Below are 22,052 nucleotides of genomic sequence, written 5' to 3'. Positions count from 1 at the left end.
CTGCTCTGCGCGGGTGGGTGAGTCTGGAGCAGGTGCAGGGCAGGCCCGGGTCAGCGCTGTGCATGCAGGTCCGGCTGGTCTGGAGCTGGTCCACACCAGCGGGCCGAGTCTGGAGTGGCTGTGGGGCAGGCCAGGGTTGGAGCTGTGTGCACAGGTCCCTGCCAGTACCATGGGGCTGGTGCCAGCAGTGGTGACAGCTAGGACCTGCCACTGTCTAGGCTCCCTAGAAAGGCAGTCCAGCTGTGGAGCTGCCCCAGCCCTGCTGCATGCCCAGGGGGCAACAGGACATGCCACAGGTTGGACAGCGCCTGGGCTAGGCGGAACTGAGGGATCGGCTGTGGGCAGGACAAAGTCCCTCCATGGGCCAGATCTGGCCCACGGGCCATATTTTGCCCACCCCTGATGTAGGGCAAAATCAGGCCAGGGCGGAGAGGAGGTCACTTGTTCTCTAGAAGTCTGTGCGTCCAGGGTATCTTCAGTCATGCTCGATTCATCTGCTGATATAAACAAAATTCTGTCCTTCCTAGCTTTGACAAGCAATGACCAGAATTAGATGTTTTTGCATTCTTCAATGTGCCTGCCTGAGAAAATGAGGGGACAGATTTAGGAATTATTAGGGCACATTGGGATTGTGGGAACATAGATCTAATTAGGTGAACAGCTAATCTCTGCTTTGTGAGTAGCCTAGGCTCACTAAGAGGTTGAACTGAGAGGGAAGCATGAATGACCCAGTTCATGATCCAAAACAAACCAATCAGTAGGTCTTACTGAAGCTACTGTTTTTTCCCCTCATTATTATTTGAACTGTAATTGCACTGAGAAACTTCAGTCATGGACTGATTGTGCTAAATGCTGTACAAACACAGAACCACAAGATGGTCCCAAAGAGCTTTCAATCTGAGACAAGGGAAAACAGATGGACACGGAGGAAGCACAAGAAAATGAGGTCAACAGGCTAGGAACCAGCACTAATTGTCACCTAGGTTTTAATGGAGAGCACAGCAAAGAAGGGATTTAAAGGACCGTGAGATGGCTTTGCAAAGGTCTGCAGGGAGCTCCTTGCAAGGAGGGGGGCAATGTAGGGGAAAGCACAAAGGTTTGCTATTGGCAGGATCAGCTACAGAGATGAATGATCTAATCAGCATAGAGGAGGAAGCAGCCCAAAGCTGTGACCCAAAATCAAACCAAACTGATTTGGAGATTCCAAGATGCCTCTCAATATTTTTTAAAGTCAGGATTTCAATTTCTCAGCTGCTTTTCTCAATTCTGGCAGAGTCTGGAAAGGCAAAGCCTCTGCTTCTTTTAACCTTTTCTCCAGTCAACCCAGCTCCCTTGCCCCCTCCCTCCAAGAAAACAAATCAGAAGACAATCAGGAGCTTGTGGTCTGAGAAGATTTTCAGCCCAAATCTACAAATGAAAGAATTGTAAATAATTCTGAGAGTCTACAGGTGCTTCACCAAACCTATGAAGGTTGGTTTCTCCATTATCCATTCAGTCCCGGTTTCTGTCTAATGATGAGGGACAGGAAACTTTCTAATATGTCTGTCTCTAAGAAAGGACTGTCATAAAAAGGACATTGTGCATGCAAATGAATCCAGTAGATTATGCTCCAATTCCTCGGGTCTTGAAATCATCTTTCCTGCTTTCCCACTCTTATTTCAAGGCAAACAAAAAGAAAAGGCAAATTTGCCCATGTGGTTCTGAACAGCAATATACTTTCTGTAGACAAGGAATTATCTGGGTCTCCAAAATGCTGATAAATAACTGAGACCAACTGTCCTAGGAAAAATGTGACACTGTTAGGAAAACGAGCCAACCAAAGGCAGATCAACAGACTCTAAATGCTGAAACCATAAGGGAGGGGTGGGAAGTCTTATCTAATCAGCCACTTGTGTTACAGGAACAGCCCTGTGGAAGAGCTGAATGCTCACTTGCCCTATGAAAGGTGCTGCTCAGGACTGCAAGATGCTGAGCAAATGAAAGCTAAAATCTTAAGCCCCTGGCACATGTTCTTTTAATGGCACCAGGGGATCTGCTCTGCAATCCCAACACATCCCAGTCACGCACAACATGCTCATGGCAGGAGTCATGATTTTGGGATCAGATCCCAACCATACCATTAACTGCTTGCCAGTGTAGGGGGAGCAGGGGGCCAAAGATCCCAGACTTCTCTGCACCAGCAAGCCGAAACCTGGGGGCCCACAGCCGGTGTGAACCAATGTGGTCCCAAGGCTGGGACCAACAAATAGTTGACTGTCAGTCCCAGCCCAAGGACTGCACAGGAGCCAGTTTAAGATGTCAGTGCAGTCCTGGAGCTGGGGCTAACAATACTGCATGACAACTGCAAGGACCTCACCACATCTCAAACTGGTTCTGGTGAGGTCCTGGGGCTGGGATGATCGGCGATGGTTGATCTCAGCCCTGGGACCTCACTGGAGCCAATTTGAGATGCTGGTGTGGTCACAGTCCCAGACCCAGTGCACTGGGATGTCAGAAAACCTAATTTGCTGCCCAACTGCACATGCAGCTTTTTAAGGTCCCAACACACTGGGATCAGGGAGAGGTTCCCTGTCCTTGGGATCCCCATGTGCCAGGGATGTCAGAACACCAGGTGTGCAGCTGGGCTGCACATGCTTTTTAAAGACCCTGGTACACTGGGACCCTGAGATCAGCAAAGTGCTCACCTATCCCAGGGTCCTCATGGCTGGGATGTGTCAAGCCTCTTGCTCCACAGCTCCCTGGGAGCAGCAGGGCAAGGCAGTCAACCTGCTAGGTCCCAGTGACCCAGTGACTCACCATGATCAGACACCAGAATGTACCTTGTTCCTCAGCCCCCACCAGAGCTGCGGAGCAAGGGCAGCAAGTGCCATGCTGGATTGCAGGGACCCAGCACCTCAGGCCAGCTAATGAGCTCCCCTCAGCTTGGCGCCTTGAAACTTGCAGAGTGCAGGGCTGCACCACACAACTGTCATCCTGCAAACATGGAGAAGCTGTCAACCAAGCCCTGCTATGCAGCCTGCATCAGGGTGCACGGCAAGGCTACCTTGCCACACATTCAATTTAAGGCATGCTAGAAATGAACCACAAACATTTTACACGTATTTTGTGGAATATTTTTGTGGTTTATTTCCTATTTTGTTGCATCACTACTTGTCTGAATGTGTGGCAGGGTTACTATTTATGGTGTGATTAACAAATTAGGTATGTCTTATTGTAATGTCTGCCAGGAGCTTAAACACAGTGGAATTAATTTGTTCCTGCTGTAGATCAAATGCTCATATGATCATCTCCTGCTGGAGATGAACTTGTGCAAGAGAATAACTTTGAATTAAGCTGCTTAACCACGTGTACTCTTTGAGCCATTTACATCACAATGCATTGGGCCTGCTTAGTCCATAAGAATTGCATATCTAAGTTTGGCCTGGTTTTGGCTGTTCTGAAAATGCAGAATTTACTTTCCTATCTTCCTTGTTCTCTACCAAAGTGGGAAAAAGCAAGAGATCTGAGACTTGAGACCTGCCTTTGCTCTCTCTTACACCAGTATCTCCCCACTGATTTTAGTGGAAATGTTCCTGATTTACACACGCACAATGTCTTAGATGAGGGGTTTCTAATTTTTTGGTGGCCATGTATCTCTTAAGTTTGTAAAATTTTTGTATATTCCTATGACTCCGTGTGATGGATAATAACAAGTAGCACTGCAGGTCATTACAACCACACAGCAACTTCTCCAACAACCTAAGAGATATAAAAAAGGTGAACAACTCTTCTCCCTTGCCACAAAGGACAGGACATGAAGCAATGGCTTTAAACTACAACAAAGCAGATTTAAATTAAAATTTAGGAAAAATGTTGGAATGGTAAGACAATGGAACAAGCTGGGGAATCTCTTTCATTAGAGGTTTCTAAAGAGAGCCAAGATAAGCATTTGCATGGGGTGTTTTAGGAATAATGTGTCCTGCATTTGTACATGGGACTGGACTAGGTGACTATTCTATACTATAGAGCTATTTTCATATTTTCTTTTTCTTCTATTCCTCTATATATATTTCCCTTTTTCCTTCTGCTTCTAGAAATTTGCCACATTACCCGCAAGGTTACATGTGCCACAGGTTAGAAAATACTGTGATCACAACCCAATCTCCAAAGACGTTTATTTAATGATTCAGAAGGCTGCAATCTTCACTCTTATAATTAAACTAAAGGCTGCAAATAGGAACAGAGGGAGAAGAGCAGGGGCTTGATTCAAATTCTTGGAAACCTAACCCATGACTTTTGAATGTTTAAGTTGGCCTGAAATTCTGGAAACACTAGGAAGAATGAGTAGAGAAATAAAGGGGGGTACTTTTCATAGATCTTAATGCCAAAAGGGATGATTATTATTCTTGTACCATAATGACTGCTCTGACTTAACCTATGTTCAGACATGTATTAGTGTTTGTCTTGGGAGAGTTGGAGAAAAAAAAAGCACTGAAGTATTTGTTTTGGAATAAAATAGTCCAGCTGGGAGGGGAGGTGGGTCCCCCTACTCACCTCCTCCTGCATGCCACACTCAAGCAGCATGGTCACACATGCCTCAATGGGGAAGGCGATTTCCCTCCCACTGACTGCCAGATGCTCCTCCAAGGGCTTCCCAAAGGAGGGCTTCTCAATCCAAGCTTCTGTTATATGGATTCAAAGCAGAGAGAGGGAGAGTTAGAGGAATTAATGGCTGATTAGGGAGAGCTTGCTCACTGGCTGGTGTAGCTATACCTTCACTGACCCCACAGTCTACAGCAGCCAAGTATCCACAGATACTGAGCTATCTTGGCATAGGGAGGTTTCTGATGTGAGCATCCCTATACACATGCAGACCAGGTCCCATCTGTACGAGTAGGATGGGGGACTACGCATGTCTCGGATGCTTTCATATCTAGATCTATGTGATTCTGGAGCATGATACCCCCCAGCTCCTTGAGGGGCCCTCATGTTGAAACTCAACCTTCTCCCAGCATTGCCCCATGGCCACCTGGAGTCAGGTTAGTGAGGGAATCCCTATCCATCCCCTGCTCTTGGCAGTTGATCATTTTGCCTCGGCACAATATTGAGTCCCTGCCAAAGGTGAGGGTCCAAACTCAGAGCTTCATAAAGCATCTATTTATAACATTATTGTTACTTCTCCTCAGAATATATAGCCTAATGATTCTCAACATTTGTAATTCATGGCACCCCTTGTAAGACTCGAGGCATTGTTTGGAAAATACCCCCTAGTCTTTTTCACTCATTTATTGAGCGTGAAAAAATAACAGAGCAGTTTCTCTGTTGCAAAGAGCACGGAAAGAGGTACGAATGTTTTTGATGGTATGAATTCTATTTGAAATCTTTGGGTTTCTCTTGTGCATCATGTTTAGGTGTTTGCATACCTAACAGTTGTACAGCACCCTCAAAAGTTTCTTATGGCCCCCTGGTTGGGAATCACTAGTACGGTCATTGAGACAAGGGTATTTGAATACTTGTTTGTGAACTTAGTGTACAGAAACTGCTGGGCCAGAAGGATCCATACCCTTAGTAGCACTGGTAAGCCTTGTCCCAGATTCCCTGCATACCTCTGTTAAAGCTAATCCTGTCCTGAGCCTCTCCTTCTAACATGGCCTGCCATTTTGTCTGCTGGATTCAGGATGCACTTTGGATGGCACCCGCCTCTGACTCAATTCACTAATGATCTGAGATACTACTTTTTCTCATGCCTCTGTAGACAAAAGGCTTATACTGGAATAAACCCTCCCAGCATTCCCAGGGATGGAAATCCCCCAAGGCTGCCACAAGGCATTGCAGCTGGAATTTACAAGAACACAAGAATGAAACTAAAGTTAAAGTAAAACAATTAAAAAGATTAAAATCAAAACACAATGTTCCCAAAACATCTGAACAAAACCATCCACTGGATTTGAACAGATTTTTGGTTTGCAAAAAATTTTCAGGATTTTGACTCTTTTGGCCCAATTTAAGGGAGGGTTTCTTTTTTTTAATTAAAAAAATGCAGAATGAAAACTTATTTCCAGCTCAGCTCTCTCTGCAACTATGAGGAACAGAACGCTATTGGTGCTATTCACCATGCTGTAAGCAGGCTGCCAAGCAATTACTACAGGACTTTCATTTTAAAATGACAAAGACTCCAGTTGCAAGCAAGATCGCCTTGTGGGACCAATGAAATCCTGTGTATTGAAAGTGGGGCCATAAACAAACTAGCTCTCAGCCTCCTGGATTCCAGTAACTTTCTTCCACAAGGAGATGTATGCTTGGCCCAGGGGACAGATGAAAGCACATTTCTAGATATTTCGGGGACTGCATGCAAAAATGAGAGATTTTGTTACCAATACCTTTTTCAGGGCAGACTGAGAAATAGTGTTTCCTTACCAAGAAAGGCATATAGAGCCAGGTTTATTCTGCCTGATCAGCAAATCCCAACAAGACCCTAGAATTTCCCATCTAATGTCCACCTTCAGGGATACTTGAGTATGTGGGTATACAAGGCTGCATCTGTCTGCAGGTCAGTTTGTTGTGCATCTGCACTCTGGTGGGAGAGGGGAGGTGAGCACGGTGCATGCATGTATCTCAGGGTTAATAAGCCCATGTGTGAATATACCCACGTCATTTCCACTGCAGCCATAGAGAATGGAGAGGGGAAGTAATCCAATTCCTGGAGGTGGGGTCAGGAGCCTGCATGGTCTATTCGAGTGACGGAGCTGGAAGTTCCTTTTCTGAAGGAAGCCTAACACCAAGAAACTTCTGTCTTCAGGTTCTAACATATGCTATAGGTTAAGTAAAAGACAATGTCCCATCTAGTCTTGTTTTACCTTCTGCTCTCTATACTCAAGAACTTCATTAACTGTCCTCTTATTCTGACCTAACTTAACCTAAAGTGCACAGGGCTGGCAAAGCCACCCAGACACAGCCGGCAGTGAAAGGTGGAGACAAACTGGGGTAATACAAGCAACATGAAGGAGCAGGATCTTGGGGGGGATTTGCAAACAGGAAAAGGCCTAGGCTAGGCCTAGACTAAGTTGGACTCTGGGCCAGGCATTTATTTAATGCATGGCGGGGCTGTGCAAATTTCAAGTGGTGATTCGATTTGGAGGAGATTCGGCCCAATTTGGTGGCCGAATCTCCAAATCCAAATTGAATCAGGGGACCAATAAAAAGGTCCAAATTGATTCAAAGCTCTCTGAATCTTTGGAAAAGATTTGGAGAGCTTCAATGGTTCAGGCTGCAGCTGGACTCGGAGCTGATAAGTAGGGGGTGGGGAGCGGGGATCAGACTGTGGGTCCCCAGCCCCGCCCCCATGGCTGCCCCGCCCACCTCAGCTCCGGCCCTTTAAGAAAAACAAAAACAAAAAAACCCACGGGCTCACCAGCTCCTGCAGCAGCCTCAGGGCTTTGCAAGACTCATGCAGAGCACCCCACGCAGTGCGGGGCAGCAGAGATTGCCCCCACACCAGGCAGGAACTAGTGAGTGCAGGATTTCTGGGGCTTTTTTTTCCTTAAAGGGCTGGAGCTGGGGTGGGCAGAGCAGCTATGGCGGGGCGAGGGAAGGGGGGGGGGGCGTGCGGGGCGGCGGAGGGCAGCCGCCCGGCAGCACCTGCTGAGTCAGGGCTTTTTTTTTCCCCAAGTGCCGGGAGCTGGGGTGGACGGGGCAGCCATTGCCAGGCTGGGAGAGGGGCGGAGGATGGGCCTGGCTGATTCAGAGATTCGGCCAAATCGATTTGGGACAGTGATTCAAATCACCGAATCGAATCACTGTCCCCCAAACTGGCTGAATCTGAAGCTAATACTAGCTGCTTCGCACAGACCTAATGCATGGCACACCCTACATATAACATGTGTTGGAACTTAAGGATGGACGTTTCTTGGCAGCTCGTCACACAGCTCTGAGTGAGGGAGAAAGCTAAGTTCCAGCGGGGAAGGCTCATTTGAATGTGTCTGGGAAATCAGTCTCAGGGGAAGGAGAAATAGAGCAATGTAAGTTTTTTGGGGGGGGAAAAGAAACTGAGTTGTTGGAACGAGACAGCATGCAGGACTGATTTTCTATAGTGGGAGAGGGGTGGCTGACTCTCTTTGCTGGGTTGCAACTGATTGACTTGGGCACAGTGAAAGAATAGAAGGTGACTAGGTTTTGATGGTTCACGGTAAAGACAGCCATCTCAGGGCAGGAGGTTTGGGAGGGATTCATATGTGAATAAAATCAGTAATTTGGGAACACAGTAGGGAACTTACTGCCCAATTAACCTGTTTTGAGCACGATGGTGAGCAAAACTGATCCAGACTGTGGCAGCCAAATCCCAGCATAGAAAACGGTGGCTTCCCTACTAAGTGGAGGCCCATTCTCCAGCAGTACGCTGCAACCCCTGTACTGTTATGCTCCGATCCTGCCTGCAGCAGTGAACAAGACCTGATGCTTCAGAGGAATGGGAACGTTCTCACCACCCCATGGATGACGACGTAATGCAGAACAAGGGGCTGCATCATCATGACTTTTGCCCTAGTCACCTGGCAACCAAACCCTGACCCTCCCCCTTAACTCAGCATGCAGTAAAGAAAGAAGAACACTGTACACTCACCCTGCTGTGCTTTTATCTGAGGCAACACGTTCTGTAAAAGTGCTAATGACTTCCTATGGTATTCTGCTTGCACTTCTATTAACTGGGGAAAAGACAAAAGACATATTACATCCTACTGTGGAAATGGGTAGGATTTTTGGTAGCGGTAGAAGTGGTAGGAGGGAGCATCCCAGCTAGGAATTGATTATTATTCTAATAGGGCACCATGCAAAAGGAAACAATATAAGCAAAGAAGCCTGCTTTGGACTTACAGTTTCAAAGTAGTTTGCATAGTCTATTTCTTTGGCCACAAAATTGTACATGTCAGCTGAGAGCTGGTCCTGTGGAGAGCACAAAATGAGCAGAGGTAAGTCACACAAAACAGCCACTCTCATCATTAGACACCATTATTTCCAGGCAGAATGGTTGACGCATGATCGGATGTGCTTGTACATACTACTGAGATCACGTCCCATTTTGAAAGGTCACCTGAGAACAATACAAACCTTTTGCTGCATTTGATCCTGACTGCTGGTAATGGGGACACTAAAAGAAAGGTGGGGCAAAAAAAAATAATACAAAGATCTGACTTCAGTGAATCTTTGTGATTTAGCTTTCGTTACTGGTATGAGGCTGAGAAGGGGAGGCTGGAGGATTTGGAGAACTGAAACAAAAATACCTTGTCCGGGGTAAGATGCTCCCTGTTAGACCCACAAGTCAGATCTAAACCTCAACATTTTGCTTCAGTGATAATTCCAAACACACCAGGAGACCCAAGGATCTTGCAGCACCCTGGTCTGAGAATCCTGCTCACGTTGCCTACTGAAGATGAGAATTTTGCCTTGAACAGCTATTCAGAGATCTGAGGTGCTGGTAAGTTGGTAATTCCCCCCCTTTGGTTTCTGAAAGAAGGTTTTTTTTATGGTAATAGACATGGTGGCCCAGACTCAGATGTGCTGCAACTGGGGACAATCCCACTGAATCCCATGGCTGGTACACTGGTCAGAATTTGGCCCTTGGGACACTTGAGAACGTTGCAGGACTGACCCATCTAATGCCATCTGAAATATCTGGTAGTCTTCTCCCTGATCAATCAACTGATGATCATTCTAAAAAAGCACGTTAGACATCTGCATGTCACCAACACAGTCCTCAGTACCCACTTCACTGCTAATCTGGCCCTGCTCTGAGGTCACATGGTAAGTCAACACAAAAGCCTACATGTATTATGTAGCCCCCCACTATATTATGACTTCCTGTGCAAGACCTACATCTGGATGTGCATGTATCTATCTATATACACAATTGCTTATCTGGCACATGCCAGTGTGTAAAGAGCTTTGCAGGTCCTAGTTAGGTGCCAACTCTATTAAAGATGTAGCTTAGATAAAAACCATCCTCCAGTGTCACTTTTAACGGGGATTTCAAAATCAGTTTATTAGAGGCTTTTCTCCAGAGAAATGACAAAAAGAGATCCAGCAATTTCACTGCATGGAAAGGAAGGAAAGCAGGGTTAGACAGCATAGCTGTTTGGGAAACTTGCCCTTTTGTGTATGGAGGTCTGTGTTCAAGTCCTTGTGGAGGCACAAGTGAAAGTGGTTTGTCTTATTGGGTCATATCCCTGATTACATCCAAAATTTATAGCAGCTGTGAGCCTCTGCTCATGAGAAATCCAGGAGTATGGGAATAGCAGAAGTGGGTGATGGGGTTGCAGGTCCAGATTAGGCTATAATTGACTGGCCTGCACTTCTGGGAAGCATGTACAATAGCTAATGGTCTACTTTCACCTCATTTCTGGGAGTATATTCCCATCTCCCCAAGTTTAAAAATGATCAAAGACCAACCCCAACCCCCCCTCCAAAGGTCAGCAATAGGTAGAACCTGTATCCCATAGAAATGTAGACCCACCCCCATGAAGGAGCTAATGCTACCATCAAAAATATACCTTCAACAGCTCAGCATCTGAGCCTCTCCAATTGGCAATCTTAGGATGGTCAGTGGTGCCCTGTATGTGGCCCTTGTTGGCCTTGGAAGAGGAAGAAAGCAGTTTGATTGTCTTATTGTCACATTTTTATAATTTTCAAACAATTCTAACTTGTAAATATAAAACGTGTGAAAAAATGCCACAAAGAACACTTTTATTGCTTTGCTATGGTTAAATGTGATTTTTTTTTTAAATGGAGAAAATAATATCTGAATATTAACCAAATGATCTGGCAACAGGTATTCTGACCATGCCTCCATGCTATAAGCTTTGTCCACCTAAAGAAACAAACAGAAAGTGGAAGTGAATGTTTGTGGGACACAGAGATGGAGATAGATGGAACCAGAGAGCATGATGGAGCATTATGGTATAGAGCAGTGGTGCTCAACCTCTTCAGACTCAAGGCACCCCATTACTCAAAGCACTCCATACCTTCTGTGAATTAAGTGGCATCCCATTTCAAAAATTATTTATTACAGAGCTTACCTCCTTGCAGAGGGAACACACAATAAGGGTAGGGGAGCAGCCAGGCAGGGAGAGCCTGAGCCTGCCCTTATCTGCTTATTTTCCCCTACCTGAAGCCTGAGCCTGCCTTTATTTGCTTATCTCCTCACACTTCCTGCAGCACCCTTCAAAGGCTCTTGCAGCACCCCAGGGTACCCCAGCACCCTGGTTGAGAATCACTGGCATAGAGGCAGGATGGGGAGACAAGAGATGAACGCAGAGACTAAGATGGACATAATGATGGTGAAAGTGATGTTGAAGATGGATGTGCAGGCAGAAGGGTAATGGAAGTATAAATAGGAGGTGGAGAAGATGGAGCTCGAAACAGTCTTCTTTTGAGAAAAAATCTAATTTTGACTTGTAGGGAAGTTTCTCTCAGGGAAGGATAGGTAACCTTACAAAGGGAAAAGGATGGGTTAGTAACACAGGGATTTTATTGGAATTCCTTATAAAAGAATGAATTTCAGAGTCTCTTGTAGATGACAGAATGGAGAACCATTCATCCCTGGATATGTGGATTAAACTCTATACTGACTTCAGGTTGCAAATGGAATCTGAGGGTTCTTTAGAAAGGGCTGATGTGGAATTGTCTGCCCTTCTGTCCATGTTACAAAGCCAGTCCTCAAAGTGGGGTAAGTCAGCACAAGAGTCAGTCTCTGCTCAGGTGCTGGTGGCAGTGCTTTGGCAGAAGCCCAAGACATCAGGTGAAGTGGGGTGAGGGCTGCAGGTCAAGGATAATGCATACTGGTCTGGCCAGGGGAACCAGGCCTGGAACAGCAGGATAAAGATACACTGGCAGAGCTGTGGGCGGGAATCTTGAAGAGCAGCTGCTCAAACTCTGCCTAACTCTGAGCAAAAGATTCATTATTTTTATTATTTTTTATTTCTCACACAGAATGTCAACCAATGCAAACCCTGCTATCTTGGCCTCTAAGCCTCTAATATCTTAAGAATAGGAAAGGGACAAGTGGCTTTCAGTTGCTCTGTAAGATGCTGTCCTTCCCAACACATGCCCTATAAGGCCATAGATCTCACATGGAGAAGGCCATTTGCCCAAGTTGATATCAGGCACTGCAGAGAATATTTTTAATAAGTTCTTAGATATCTATGCCAGCAAGAAACAGCATCAACAAATGACACATTTCAAACCATGTTCATAACAAGCATGATAAGGCTTTGCCCCCAGACCCATGTGGCCTTCTGGCTTCAGGAAAGATGCACAAAAATCCTGAACAAAATAACACATGCATTCAGATGCAGACATGAGCTAGGGAGATGGAAACCGGCCATATGAGAATGGACAATGTAGGCAAACCATTATTAATGTGCATTAGGGATAATCAGGAACAGCCCTTGTACTTCCTTGCTTGATTAACGGCAGCTCTCCTCTGACTCATGCAAAGTGCAATGCATGGACAGGTAGATCATACAGACAAATGCATTGCTTGGCTATGGCAAAGTATTGAGAAGTCGCTGTTTTCACATATATTCAGTAATTCCACTCAGGGATCCCAATTTTGCTAACACTTACACATGTGTTTATCCTAAATATTGATCTCAGTGGGGCTACTCCTGGTAATAAGTTAGTGTGCAAGATTAGGACCATGACCATATTAATTCAGGAAAGCATGCAATTAACGTGAATCCTGATCCTCCTCGTACATTCAAGTAACTCACTGACCTCTACCACAACTACATACACAGTCAGATGGGCCAATCAGAATAAAGCCACTGACTGTTTACAACCTTGCTTTAAAGAAATAAACTTTGGAATAAAGCTAAACTCTCATGTGCAAAATCAGCATTAAGCATGCAAAGAGTATGAAAATACATGTGGTGTCTGTTTTGACAAAAGCCATAATTTATCTCAAAACAGCAACTTTATATGGACAGAGTAAAATGACTCCATACCACAAGAGCTCTGGGGAAAAAGAAAAAATGGATCCATGCACAAAAGACTCTGATGGAAAGCTGTATTCTCTGTGCAGCAATCATGTCTATGTTTGCCCTGGATACTGAACATATTCCAAACCAATTAGTATATACTTTACTTGGTTGTGCAAGGTTTCATTCTCTCTCACGGTCACATACATGCACGCACGCACACAGACAATCCCCATGTGGAGCTTATAATTAGCCAATGGTTCGCAACAACTTCATACTAAGCAGGCTTGTTAGAAGCAGCAACTGGTCAGTCAAATACTCCATGCTCCCTAAGGGAAGGATTACATATAGCCTAAACTATCAAAAAAAAAGTTCATTGCTTTTTCTCCCTGCCTCCCCCCTATTTGTCTTTTTCACTATATATATAGCACATTATTGCAAAAACCAGTAAAGTGCAGAACTCATCAGTAAGATTTTTTCATAGTTTATGTTAATTATAAGGCCCCCAGACCCTAGGGCACACTGACACAGTTTCAGTGATTTATTATGTAATTCTTGGGGGGAAGGGGTGCAGTTAAAGCAAAACTACTGATCAAAAGAAAAGATTACACAGTAAGTTGACATGCAGAGCCACATGTCTATTCAACTTCAGTATGTCAACTTTCTGAGTTTCCTATTTACATTTTAGACCTTAGAAAAAAAAGAAAGATATCCCCCCTTTTTTAAGTAAACGATTGAAAGTGGTGACACTGCTCATGAGTACTTTTTAAAGATATATAAATTTTGATCACCTCTACTATCCAAATAAAATTATGCATGTAGCAAATGGCAGTTCTGTTGTAATAGCTCTTTAGGCTAGTTTGGAATTACTGAATATACACAGTCACACCCCTTCCACCATGTGAGCTGGTATGTGCTTTTGTAGGACCAAAATGAAGACAGCCTGGTTTCCATTTCAGCATCGAAATAAAATGGCCAGATTCTGAGAAATGCTCACAAGTCCTGACTTGTGTGGGTGTTAAAAGTTTCTTAAACTTAATACTTTTAACTCTTACACTCAAAAGGTGTATATTAATCCTCTGAGCTTCTGAAGCACCCTTTACTCTGTTCAAGGATTACAAACCAATTTACAAGAAAATGATACCTAGCTCTTACTTTGTACTGTTCATCAGTACATATCAACATGGTGTGGGAATGAGGTGAGGGCCAGTTTCCTCATTTTAGAAATGGAGAGACTGAGGGAAGAAATGGGGGTGGGGGGAGGGGGAGAGAAGGTGGGGCAAGGTGATAAGTCCCAGATCAACTATTAGCAGAGCCAGGAGCAAAAAGCAGGTGTTCTGAGTCCCCGTCCAGCACTACATTCACTGGACAACATTGTGTCCCCTTTCAACGCACCTAATGTTCCAAAATAACAAACCAAGCCCCATATCCTGCTGGGAGGCAATATCTGAGCATCACTATCCACAATTTCAAGATACTGAAATAGAGTCATAGAACAGGGAAGTGGTCTAGCCAGTCTTGCATTCAGTCTGTGCACAGCAGACACTGGGCCTCAGATCTAATAATGTTCACCCCGAGCCTTTGCCTCTAGACCATGGGTGACCACCTCGGTGTCATGTTTACCACAAATGGCAAGGGCAGCCTCCATGTGTGGCACATGGCAGATCAGGAAGGGGACATGCAACACAGTGGCAGACAGAGCAGGAAGCAGAAAGCAAAGCAGCAGATGTGGAAGGGAGCACAGGGAAGGAAGCAGAAACCAGAGCAGCAGATTGGGCAGGGGAAGGAGATAGGAGTGACATTCTGGGAAAGTGCAGGGCTAATTTGTGATACCTTGTCTAAAAAAAATTGGCCATCACTGGGCTAGACTGTACCTCCTCTCCCTCAGTAATACATTGGGGTTCACACTGGCACTGAATTTTGCACCCATCTCCTGCCACACCCCCAAGGATGGAGGAATAGTTTGCTTTCTAGCTGCAACACTGCCAGGAGAGTTGGGATAGGAATGAAGCAGAGGGGTAAAAAGATCTTCTCTGTCTAGGTCTTTGACTTCCATTTGCATTTACTGACTTATCAACTAAACCTCAAGAGAAAAAAGACTGATTACCTCTGAGGACTCTGACAAAACAACACGTTGCACTGCTGCAGCTCAGAACGCTGTGCTGTTACAGCAGCCTGGATGTACTGCTAACAACCAGGGCAGGACACATCAAGTCAGAAGCTGCTCTGGAGTTCATCCCAGCATCTATGCCTGCATGTGAGGAGGAGACCACTCCTTCCCATACCCAGGCTGTGTGCACTATGGAGGGAGGAACCAGAGGAGGGGAAAGGATCAGAGAGAGACTCCCCAAGCTGAGGAAGGTGAGAGCAGGCAGGAGATTCTCCAAGCCACACAGGGATAGCAGAGTGGGGTCAGGAGTGGGTATCTGAAGACTGTGAACACAAGGTAATGGTGCTCCAGGAGCAGGCTGTGGGAGGGGATCTCCCCAGGCTGAACAAAGTAGTGAATGATAGGCTCTGGAGCTGCACGTGGATGAACAAGACAGGCCTCCTTTCCCTGAGGCCACTTCTTGTCCTGGCAGCAGTAAGTGAGGGAGCCTGAGGCCAAACGTCTTCTCATGCTGGTGCCTGAGACCAGGAATGCAGGGAGCAGTACACATCCCTTGGTATCATTGACATGTGCCAACTCCCTGCTTGCTGGCAAAAGTCTGAACATTTAAGTGCCAGATTCCCCAGGATCCTGACCCCTACTAAACTTCCCCTGTTCACAAGGAGAGATATGAGAGCATTTACAGGCTGTGCTGCTGTGAGATAAGAGAGAGCAAGAGGTACCCTGCAAATCTCCACTCTGTTTGCTGCTTCCTCCATCTCTTCCCTGAGAGCATCGGCTTTGGCACCCGATGGCTGCAGGTTGCTTGACAAACCCGACGACTTAGCAGACTGCTGCCACCTGATGGGAGAGACAACAGAAATGGTATCAGTGACAGAGGGCTGGGCCTCATGGAAAGGGAATGGCCTTCTGGGATCTCAAGCATGTGGGCTTAAGTCTACCCTCCTTATGCTGTTGACGAGGGGGCAGCTCAGAGATCACAGGGTCTTACCTAGCACAGGTGGAGAGTGACCTGCAGAGACCATGGGCTGCCTCTCTATGTTAAAAAGGCAGATGGCTCCTCTCTGCCCAATATGTGCCAGTTCAGCACGACAGAAGGGATCCCAGCCAGCTGGCAGAGCGCCTTCCTGCTCTCCAGCCTGGCAGAGAGCATGGCTTAGTTAATTTTCAAGGGTACTGATCAGACAGTGCATACAAAACACTGGGCTGGCCTGCCCTAGATACAATATCCTAGAGAAGGGAGATTGGGGTGATATTGTAAAATGGATTTAAAATCAAATGCAGAGTCTAAAAGGCAAAACTCATATACAGATTTTAAGGACAGACGGGACCATCTGAACAGACCGCCTGCACAACACAGGCCATAGGGCTTCTCTGAATTAGTTTCTGCATCAAGTCCGGCAGCTGTGATTGAACTAGAGCATTTCTGTTCGAAAAAGATCAAATCTAGCATTTAAAACTTCCAGGGATGGAGAATCCATTTCAACCCTTGTTAATTCTTCACATGGTTAAATATTTGCACCTTATTTTTAGTCCTTTTGCTAGAGTCCTCCATTAATTCTGTTCCTTTGTAGGAACTTAAATATTATTTGTACCATCTGTCCATAACTATGGCAGATGACATTGGTATAGGTTGTTAGAAAACAACTGTTACAGCTGCATGCTCCTATAATGGTACAACTGTAGTAAGATCCTTGGTTCTTTCACTCTGTTCCATTCACGATTAAAGCTAAAATGATGTAGCTGACTTGCCCTGTTACAGGAGCTCGTAGCCACAGCAGTTACAATGTAATACTGAAGCTCACTCCCCAGTACCAGCCTCCTTCCCCCTTTAAAATGGTCAAAAGTTATGTTTGTCCATATACTTTGTGATGAAATCATCTCTTAATCCTGCCTTTTATAAATGAAATAGATTGAACTCTTTGAGTCTCTTGTCATGAAGTCCATAAATCATTCATGTACCTCTTCTCTGAACCCTCACCAATTTATTAATATGGATCTTGAATTGGCACCAGAACTGCACAGTCTTTCAGTAGTGATCACACCAGCACTGAATACATGGACAACGTAACCTTCCTATTCCCAAACAACATTTCCCATTTTTACATCCAAGGATTGTATTAGTCATAGGATCCCTCTAGGAGCTCATGTCTGCCTGATAATCTGCTATGGTCAGCAAGTCCTTTTCAGAGTCACTGCTTCCTAAAATAGTACTCCCCGCCCAAAACCTGTAAGTATGAGCCACATTCTTTGCTCTTAGATGTATGGCTTTACATTCAAAGAAGTTGAAATACTTATTGTTTGATTGCATCTAATTTACTGAGCAAACCAGCTCAACCTGGATCAGTGACCTGCCCTCGTCTTCATTCTCCAATTCCTGCATCATTAGCAAACATCATCAGTAATAATTTGATGTTTTCCTCCAGATAATTGACAAAACATGTGAAATAACATAGTGCCAAGAACCGCAAGAAGTACACCCACTTGAGGAGTTCTTACTGTATTTGCACTTTTTAATAATTTGCAAGCATATTTTGCTACCTCTCAGTTAGCCAGATTTAACCCATGCAGTATGTGGCATGTTCTAGTTTCTTACATGAAATGTTGTGCAGTACTAACTCAAATGCTTTATGAAGCCTAAGTGTCAATACTACAGCAACACTTTTACAGCTACATTTGTCTCATCAAAATGATATCAAACTAGCTTGACAAGATCTATTTTCCTTAAATTAATCTTGACCGGCATAAATTATATTTCCTTCTCATTTTTGTATTGAGTCCTTTTATTAATTGAGCCCTCCATTATTTTTCCAGGATTGATGCCAGGCTAATGGGCTTATCATTACAGAGGCCATTCTATAAATACGTTATAAATATGGCTACATTAGTTTTCTTCCAGTCCTTTGGAACTTCATGAGCATTAATGACAAAAACCAATCATCTGTAATGTTACAGAAGGCTTCTTGGCCAGCTCTTCTAAAACTTGCATGCAGAGTTTCTGGACATGCTGATTTAAACAGTTCTGTCTCCTACTGGACTGGGTTCCTTTCTATTAAGGTGAAAGTAATCCAAACTATAAAGCTCACTCTCTTCATAGAAAATGGCCCAATATTCCACAAAACCAAACCCCTGAACCAGGTACCACTTTCCTACTTAGCTGTTCATTTCCAGAATCTCCTGTCTTCTGCTTTCTTCTGCTCATAGGGAAAGGAACATTTCTGAGAAAACCACTCTAACCTTCCACCAATTCAAACTGCTTCTTAATTCTCTGAAGCCATCTCCAATGTGACAGATATCCCATAAAGCTATACTGTTAGTGCTGATATACACTGTCACCAGCAGGACCTTGCCCACTCACTTCAGTAATCTATCCAGTTTGAGAGTCATCTTTCATATTTTGGATTCAAGAAGACAGCGCACCATCCTGTTGTCTGTTCGCCCCTGCAGTACACTCCTACCATTCTTTTGAACACAGGACACACCATAAAAATGGTCTGTCTTATCTGGATGCTTGGAGATCTCTTTCTTGACATGGCTGATAAATTGATAATCTTTTAGACTGAGCTGTGCAGCCACACTCTGGTATATTCCATAAAACTCTCCATTCCACTTTACCAGCTGCATCTTCAGAGACTTCTCTTGCAATTTCCATGCTGAGAATCTGATAAGAACTGGATATTTCCGAATGCGCTGAATTCCCCCCAATCCTGTTCTCTCTCATTGTTTTACTAGCCTGTTAATCTCTGGTGGTTACACACCATGAAACCTATTAGCTATCCACTGTCTCTGCTTCCCTAGTCATCAAGTCTATTTTTTCTTGAAGCTGAGATGTTGATGTTCCTCAAATATCATTTTCCAAAGGCCCATCAGGCTCTGATGCTCTGCATTGTTAGCACTTGTTCTTCTAGCATCACTACCAACCTGTACCTCAGATACAGAAAACCCCTTGAGGCTTCAGGCAGCAAAGAAAACACAGCACATCCATGAATGGCTACAACTACTGTTCCACACAAGTGTTGAACACAACTGTACTATGGCAAAAGGCATCACATACTCCCCACCACAATTTCCCCAGTTTGCTGCTCCTGTTTACACAGTAACTGGCTTCTACACTGCTCAGTTTAACCCCTCACTAACAAGCAGGGAGGGATTAACCTCTGGGAGACTTTAACTCCTGAATCTGTTCACAAGGCCAGAAGTTGCATCCAGGCCTCTCTCACCAAGCCTGTTTAAGGCCCACAATACTAACCACAAAACTTTCAAGGAGAACACATGCACACAAACAACAAGCCATACATATGCCCTGACACCACAATACAAGGAACATATGAGAAGTTGCAGAACAGGAAAAAACCAGGTGTTACATTTTCTTCCTCTGTTTCCTAAAGGTTGCTAGAAAGCAGACCCCAACAATCCGATTTCATAGTAAAAAACTTAGCAAAGTGCACAAAGTCAATAGCATCAATTTTGAAAGTGGAATCACATTGTCAAGATTTTCTCCATTCTAGCTGTAGTTAGATGAAACAATAATGCCACTTTAAAAAGGAAGGTGGGGAGAGCTGACCTCATGAGTAGGTCAGCTGATTTGCTGTAACCATTTCATATGTCTACTTCTAACTCACACTAAGTGAAACTAAATAAGGGAAATTTATACTGGAATGACATGGTTGCTAAATTACCACAGTTTAGTTTCTGCTTTCAGCAGGGTAGAAAAGACACAGAAAACAGTGAACAACAAATCAGCTAGAAATGCATTAAGTCTTCCCACTTTCAATTGCTATAATTGGTTTAATCTGTCCCTACCTTTTAATTACATAAGGTGGTGAGTATCACCAGGGACCCCTTTTAAGTTGAGAGCTTTTCTTAGACTGCAACCTTTTCAAAAGCAACCAAGTAACATTTTCACTGGCCTTCAAGAGGACTTAGGCTGCTAAGTAACTAAAGCATTTTTTAAAATGATACCCTTAGTCACTTAGGAGTCTGAAACTCACTGACGGTCAACAGGTTGTGGGGTACATTATTCACTTTTGGAAAGGAGGCATAGGTTGCTAAATGAGTTGGGCATTTTTAAGGAGCTGGCCAAGGTCCCCTGCAAGTTCCTTTTGGAATGGGTTTCCTTTTCACCATTACTAATGGTGTGTTTTGTTAATCTGAGCAGGACTTTTCTTACTTCAAGTGTCTATCAAGGGCCTGTCATTTCAGCTACCGTGTTAAACAGGACATCCTTGGCACTCAGAAAAAGTGAATACCTTTCTTAGCATTCTGTTTTCCAACTGTAAGCATATGGAGGTGCAGATGTGCCTTGGCTGGCTGCAGCATTTGATAGCTCCATCACCTCTTTACTAGCACACCTGGGTTTCCAGCATGATAGGTTCATCATGCTTATCCACATGCTTATCCCTTTTCAAAATCAAGGCCTGAAAGTCGTGTTTGGGGACTCATGAACAAGGCGGCAGTCACCCCGCAAAGATTTGTCCATTCAGTTACATCCAAGTCTCTGACACCTTACAGGCCTCCTTGAGTTGACTGAATTTAAGTTGCTCAGGCCCAAGAGATATTGCTGTTGCATTTACAAGTGCCATGGTTAAATTACTAAAGAACAAGCTTCAGTCTTTCTACAATACAGCATTTCCCCCCCTTCCAGAGACCCAAGGAAGGGTGCTGTAATACCCAAAAGCTTGTCTACCTCAGCCATTCATTAGTCCAAAAAAAATATCACCCACAAAAATTCTTGCCTCTCGCATATCTCCTGGACCATCACAGCTACAACATCACTTTAATATTTTTTCTTGAGGCATCAGAGGGGACCAAGTTGCCTGTAGCTGAGCTCAATCATTTCAATGAGGTGAGTTTGGTTTAGGAGAGGCCCAGGTAACACACAGAAGAGTGACTCTCAAAAGCTGCACCTCAAATAGAAAGTCAGGTCCTTGCTAAGTAGCCCCCAGGTGCAGCTGGACAGCCTCACAAGCAGGCCTGGGTACACAGGACATCTTTTGCTACCTGCAGCACTGCTCTGTGGCAAATCATGCCCATTCTGTCCCTACAGGCAACAGAGTGACCCAGACTAGTTTTTGGCCTGACCCAGCGCCAGAGGTCAAAGGCTGGAGTTTACAGATTTATAGGCTGGCTGGGTTCTTTTCACTGTAAAACCTGTTCTTTTTACTGTGACATTTTGTCCAGAAAAGTCTTTACAGATGCAAGCTCTTCTTGCCAACCAACTCTCTTCCTCCCCTTTCTCTCTCAGTCTTTATCTCTTCTCTGCTTTTTCTCCTTTCCTCTCTTTGTCTTCCTCCTGTTCTTTCCCTCTCTAGAAACCACACAGTTTTTACTCTGATCTGCCCACCACCCCCAGTAGCAGTGCTAGAAGTAGAAAGCTGACTACTCTGCATTACTATGGGGAACTGCCTCACCAGCCAAGCAGAAAGAGCACCCGACAGCAGATGATCCTTATTCTGCTGTGAGACTTTGTATGGTCTCGGCACTAACCCCTGCTTTCAGAGGGAGATAATTTGTAGTGGGGAAGATCTGTGGGCTGCCTGTTCTCCACATCAGCAGCCTCAATTCACACTAAGGAGCACTGTGTTTTCATGGGTAGAGGTCTGATACTCAAGGGGTGCAGCGTAGTCAGCACAGTGCTATTTCCTGGTTCGCTCTGTCCCCTGCGGCAAGGATACATTGGGGCACGGCTGAGCCGCAGGACATATCAGCAATCCCTGGAGAACATAATAACCACAAGGGAAGAATTATGTTCACTTATACAAGGGTTTATATTGGCCCATTGATGCTCAAGTGATTGGGGCAGTGCAGAACTACCTTTGTCCAATTTCAAAAGGTCCCAAGCTAAGCGCAGCTGCAAGGGTTAGGGCTATTGCATGTTATACTTAAGATGCGTTAACTGCAATTAAAAATACCAGTCCTGAGTGTTCAAGCAGTAAAACACATGCTAAGTGCCTTTGTATCATAGCAAAGTTAGTACTTTTCATGGGAGGAGTATC

General features: G+C 44.7%; 1 protein-coding gene across 7 annotated transcripts in view; it reads right to left on the bottom strand.

Annotated features, from left to right (window-relative positions):
- The window catches only part of ARHGAP44 (Rho GTPase activating protein 44), a 76,071-nt gene that overhangs the window by 32,975 nt on the left and 21,044 nt on the right, over positions 1 to 22,052 (bottom strand). For 6 of the 7 annotated variants that reach the window (XM_025211661.1, XM_025211662.1, XM_025211665.1 and 3 more), the window contains 5 exons: positions 15,780 to 15,897; positions 10,521 to 10,601; positions 8,848 to 8,916; positions 8,597 to 8,678; positions 4,534 to 4,661 (listed from right to left, as the gene is read on the bottom strand). In XM_025211661.1, coding sequence (XP_025067446.1) covers positions 4,534 to 4,661; positions 8,597 to 8,678; positions 8,848 to 8,916; positions 10,521 to 10,601; positions 15,780 to 15,897 — 478 coding nt within the window. The remainder of the gene's footprint in view (positions 1 to 4,533; positions 4,662 to 8,596; positions 8,679 to 8,847; positions 8,917 to 10,520; positions 10,602 to 15,779; positions 15,898 to 22,052) is intronic. The other variant, XM_025211664.1, reaches the window with a different exon arrangement.

The sequence above is a fragment of the Alligator sinensis genome, unplaced genomic scaffold (genome assembly GCF_000455745.1).
Source record: "Alligator sinensis unplaced genomic scaffold, ASM45574v1 scaffold584_1, whole genome shotgun sequence".
Lineage (NCBI taxonomy): Eukaryota > Metazoa > Chordata > Crocodylia > Alligatoridae > Alligator > Alligator sinensis.
The sequence above is the reverse complement of the archived record's forward strand: the minus strand, read 5'-3'. Positions and strand labels throughout refer to the sequence as shown.